The sequence below is a fragment of the Asparagus officinalis genome, chromosome 3 (assembly GCF_001876935.1).
Source record: "Asparagus officinalis chromosome 3, Aspof.V1, whole genome shotgun sequence".
In the NCBI taxonomy this organism is placed as follows: Eukaryota; Viridiplantae; Streptophyta; class Magnoliopsida; order Asparagales; family Asparagaceae; genus Asparagus; species Asparagus officinalis.
In genome coordinates this window covers 81,888,173-81,893,834 of record NC_033796.1, presented here as the reverse complement: position 1 = coordinate 81,893,834, position 5,662 = coordinate 81,888,173, and the positions used below count along the sequence as shown (strand labels likewise).

General features: G+C 38.8%; 1 protein-coding gene across 1 annotated transcript; it reads right to left on the bottom strand.

Annotated features, from left to right (window-relative positions):
* Positions 4,562-5,295, bottom strand: LOC109832358. Its single transcript, XM_020399752.1, has 2 exons — positions 4,831-5,295; positions 4,562-4,749 (listed from the first exon to the last, which is right to left on the bottom strand). Exons 1-2 carry the CDS (start codon positions 5,221-5,223, stop codon positions 4,657-4,659), a joined length of 486 nt encoding a protein of 161 aa, XP_020255341.1. The 5' UTR covers positions 5,224-5,295; the 3' UTR covers positions 4,562-4,656.

The window sequence follows — 5,662 nt, the reverse complement described above, 5'->3', positions numbered from 1 at the left end:
TCTACCCTCAATCATAATGGCACAATTTATCATAATCTCAAACTACCCTCAGGTAGCGGGCATCATCATAAGGAGATATTATCCAGCTCATATATTACAAAATACCATGTCATGTATCCAATGTATACCCTACTCATGGGTAAACTACATGGAATCATACTACAACTATATATATGTATGCATCTCATTTTGCAATAGCGATACTCTTGTAAGGTTCTTATTCAATCGCTCTGTGGCAATATGTTTTATCTGCCTATTCTGGCTACATAAAATAATGATACTCTTATAAGGTTTAGACAATAACAAGTGGGTTCAACTTCCTTACTCAATCGTTCTACGGCAATAGGTTTTATCTCCCTATTCCGGCTATATGAAATAACGATACTCTTGTAAGGTTCCCACAATAACATGTGGGTTCAACACCCTTACTCAATCATTCAACGACAATAGGTTTTATCTCCCTATTTCGGATATGCTTCCAGATGATCGTATAACGGTGAAAAGGCATATCAGCCCAACCCAAAAAATACATCGATCACCGTCGAGTATTTGGTACCGCTGAGGTCTCATTATGGGAAAAACGACTAAATACTCCTAGTGTGGTACAATTGAGATCTCATTACGGGATAAACAACCACACTGAGCATCCATAACTGATGAGCAATACTTTATCATACGTTAATTCACTTTCATCAACTCAACACGTGTTAAGTATCTCGATAATGCATATTAATATAGCATAAACTAAGTGTACGTACACATATCTCGGTGTGCGTGTTAATAGCTGGTGTTCACCAACACCTCAGGTGTTTAACAACTCATAAGAATCATTATGCAACATAACAAAATAGAGAAAATTTCCCCAAAATCAAAAATTAGGGAAGAAAGCATACAATGGCTAATTATCATACTGGCGGTCGACCGCAATATAACGATGGTCGACGGCTGCCCAAGCCTCTGCTTGGCACGTGATCAACCACATCGTGTTTCAAAGGCTGCCCAGGCCTCTGCCTAGCACGCGATGGATTGCCGCTTATGCGCGGTCGACTGACACACGAACAGAAGCCTGTTCTGTTCTGTTCAGGTTTTTGTGACTATGTTGTGTTCGTGCGTATTTTCGTGACTCAAACTGATTTTATTTGTCCTAGAACTTGTGTAGAACATTGTAAACAGTTGATTTATATCTCTGAGAAATATCAAACATGTAAAACATAATTATTTGCATAATAAATCATAATTAAACTCTTAAACTTGCACGAGATATCAAAACGAAGAACAAATCATCAAAACTCAATTAAAAAATGTTATTAATTACTTTCAGATCTTCAAACACTTCTATAATTTCGTTCTTAATCTTTTAATCATTAAAAGACCTAGTCTTTATACATATAATACAAAAGATTTGATTTTTATACATAAATTAGTCAATTTGGCTCTATAAAAATCATTGGAAACTCATTTAAAATTCTTTAAAATAGGAGAAAGGGATTAGCAGAGATAAAACTCGCATGAGACTTAATTTAAAATGTGGAAGATGAGGGTCCAAAGTAGATCTCCAAATCACAAACTCAAAACAACCTAAAATTCCGCTCCAAAAGCCTTTAATGTTTCTCAAAAATCAAAATAGGGTTTGTAGTGGAGTTTGGTGGCTACTAGGGTTTTTAGAATACTAAAAACTCATGAATATATGATATATATATAGCCAAGAAAATAAATATGGACCGTAAATACCCAAACCAAGTCAAAACAGGATAAACAATGTTCAGGTTTCGCGGTCGAACGTGACGGTCGACCGGACGACCGTTGACTGTGGCGGTCGACGGGGCTGGAACTTCCCAGTTTTCTCAGATTTTTATTCTTTTAGCCATTGTGCATGTTTTGACTCGCTTCTTTCTCATTCACTGACTTGCTTATACTCAAAATAATTGTTAGTGTACTCATACACTATTTAATGATATTTATCTCAATAAATATTCACTTATTATAATTAATCACATACTATTTCAATTTATTAATCATTAACTCAAAATTTCTGGGGTTTTACAATCTAGATTTAGTACCATTTTATCAAGAAGCAAAAGAAGGAAGAGGTCGTGCTAAAGTACATCCCTAAAAGTTAGATGATTGTGGATCCATTGATGATGGGAATAGCCGAGAAGCGGTTCATTCAGCATAGTAGAGCCTTAGTGCTATGTCTGTGGTGACATTTTGTACTAGTTAGGACCTGATACACCATACTATGGATGGCAGCTTTATGAGACATTATTTTGTTTTTGATAGATATTTTCTCATCTATATTTATGCATATTTAGGATTTGCTTATCTCTTATTATTGTTTGGTTTTTTTTGGCATGGAGTATATTTGTATGTAATGTGTATAGGATATACAAAGGGCACTAGATGCATATTAAAAAAAGTTATATTAGCAAGTAGGAGCTCTTATCACACAAGAGATCTCCTTCAAAGTCGTGGAAGTTGTCGTAGCTGAGACCGAGTGCCGGATGTCATTTAGGTTGGAGTAATGAGACCATGATTGCATTACTAGGTATGGTGATAGTGGAAGCGCTCTATTGGTTGCCCTGACTGAGTCAAGATGAGGTTAATGTATACTTATATGTTGAAGTGACCGAAGTGGAAACCTCATATCTACTTTACTTATTTACTATCAGTCATATTAGGGGTTAGGCTTGGCGCACGGAGTGCGAACTTGTCGAGAGATCCCAAGCATATCATAGGGCAATATGGCCAGACAAGTTCATTATGATGTAATGAGACTTGGATCTATACGGTATTCATTTGATGATATATTCACTCAGGGAGAGAAGTAATATCATAGCACGTCGCCATACGACGTGTGTTAGGACCAAAAATAAGGAGATCGAGGGATGGATCCCTGGTGCCTCGCCGTGTGAGATCTTATAGATGACCACCAATAAAAGAGGGCAGTCACTATACCCTTAGAGACACCGAGCTGTCTAGGAAGGCTGTTATGAGATAATACCGCACATATGATGTAGTGTCAGGAAAACGTGTAATTAACTTGCTCAACTATTCAGGGTCAGAGGAAGATTGATTGACATGTCTCCTAATTACCTCGCATTGCGCAACTCTTATTTATGCCGAGAGCAGGATTTAAGAGTGTGAATTTAGGGTAGACTGCGGTGTTCATGTATGCTTCTTTGAAGGATCTAGGGTATGAGATACTGCATACTTACATTTTACCATATATTTTTTACTTTCGGGAGATCCTTGTGTCAATCCTAACAAATCTCGCTGCAAGCTTACCCATTTATAGGTTCTCAATGGTCCATGCTGCACTAGCAATGTATGGATGCCGTATTGAAAAAGAAGAAGAATCTCGAGGAGATTTTGACTCAGGGAATCAATGGCTCAAGGAGATACGTATGACACCCACTCATTTGTGGGCATTTGTGTGAGTGAGAGTATATTAGTCATTGATGTATAAGGATACACCCAAATAAATGGGACTTATCTTATCTTAGAGATAAGATATTTTACTAATTCTAATTGGATTAGAATTAAATCCTATTCTCCCTTTAAATAAGAACATACTGTGAAGAGAAAAGATATAGAAAAAAGTAAATATTGTCTCTTCCTTCCCTCACTAGTAGAAAACAGGGCATTGGCGACGGGGAAATCCGTCACCAATGCCCCAAAATCCGTCACCAATACATATTAGCGACGGGCCCATTTCCGTCGCCAATAAATCCGTCGCCAATAAGTATTGGCGACGGGTTACCCCGTCGCCAATACTTATTGGCGACGCACGACTATTGGCGACGGATTTCTTTGGCGACGGGTTACTTCCGTCGCCAATAAACATTGGCGACGGGGTGATCCGTCGCCAATGTTCAAACATTAGCGACGGGCTACCCCGTCGCCAATGTTTATTGGCGACTGGGTAGTCCGTCGTCAATGTTTTAACATTGACGACGGATCACCCCGTCACTAATGTTTATTGGCGACAGGGAAATTCGTCGCCAATGTTTAAACATTGGCGACGGACTACCCCGTCGCCAATAAACATTGGCGACGGGGTAGCTCGTCGCCAATGTTTGAACATTGGCGACGGATCACCCCGTCACTAATGTTTATTGGCGACAGGGAAATCCGTCGCCAATGTTTAAACATTGGCGACGGATCACCCCGTCGCTAATAAACATTGGCGACGGGGTAGCTCGTCGCCAATGTTTGAACATTGGCGACGGATCACCCCGTCGCCAATGTTTATTGGTGACGGGTAGTCCGTCGCTAATGTTTTAACATTGACGACGGATTACCCCGTGGCCAATGTTTATTGCCGACGGATTTTCCCGTCGCCAATGTATATATTTACGCAAAAAAATTTTTTATTTTTCGGTAGCCTCCCATACGAGAGAATACACATATAACCTGTATCGTCCAATGACAATATTTAACAATATATCATAAAACCAACCATGATATACATTCACATTCCACACTCATTCAATTTCATCCGTCAATCCACAATATCGAATAATACTCGTCATATAATCACAATCACAATACATCTCGCATGCTCAAATAATATTCATTCACTACGCAATAAAATCACATATATATTTTATATATGTAAAATTCAAAAGTCATGATATGTCTTAACACAAGTCTCACTCACTCCTCGTCATCGTCGGCATCCCTGTTATCAGCATCGTCTGCATTAGAACGTCGTATCGTACTGCTGCTCCCTACAATACCTCCTCCAGTCTGAAAAGAATATCACTCCACATAAGATATATATATACCAAAAATATAATAATAAATACATATATGTCGCGTCATATATACCTCTCCACCACCATGAGCTTCATGCTCGGCAAACGCCAACTTAAAGATCTCTAAGTATATCGACTCAGGAAGAATCTCCTTCAACGATGGACAATCACTGAGGCGCTGCACAACATCCCAAGTCGATTGTGCACCCCCTAGCTCGCGCGTAATAATGGGAATAAATTGAAAAAACATCGAGGGTTGAACATTGTCCATTAAATACTGTCCAATTTTAGCCACGACGTACGATGTCACACTTGGTCGATTTGAGGTCGCGGACGAGTCATTTTGTATATTCCTGCTAGTGGAGACTATCCTAACTTTTGCACTTGATAAAGGCCCCCTCCCTTTCTTGATTGGTTTAGAGCCATAAACTCCATCAACAATTTCCCTCCATTGCTCTCTAGTCATGCGATTAGGATCGGTAGGAGTGTTCTCTATGCTCTGAGACTGGGACAAGACAAAGTCTTGTGAAGCTTCAAGCGCCTCCTAAATAACATATAGCAATAGAAATAAATAAATTAGGGCAGTCTTAAGCAATGGAACTCAACCAATAGAAATAAATAAATTAAGACAATGTTATGAATTAAGTGCAAAGATATATGATCACTTTCTTATTTCATTTATAGTCGACATTTTTCAGCTATGATTCTGAAAGAAAAAGATATGTCACTGGACATGCATTTTTTACCTTCTTCGTCAAACATACTGGTATAATATGAGTCGTGCAGCCTAGGCTTTAAGTTCATGACTGTTACAAATACATCACAGCTAGGCTTGAAGTTCATGACTCTGTTACAAATACCCGGAAGATAACAGCTAGGCTTGAAGTACGGGAGCAAATTGCAGA

Coding starts and splice junctions, on each gene's coding strand:
- LOC109832358 (XM_020399752.1), bottom strand. CDS start 5,223: ATGACTAGAGAGCAATGGAGGGAAATTGTTGATGGAGTTTATGGCTCT. Junction 4,750..4,830: donor AAGCTCATGGTGGTGGAGAG/GTATATATGACG, acceptor TATTCTTTTCAG/ACTGGAGGAGGTATTGTAGG.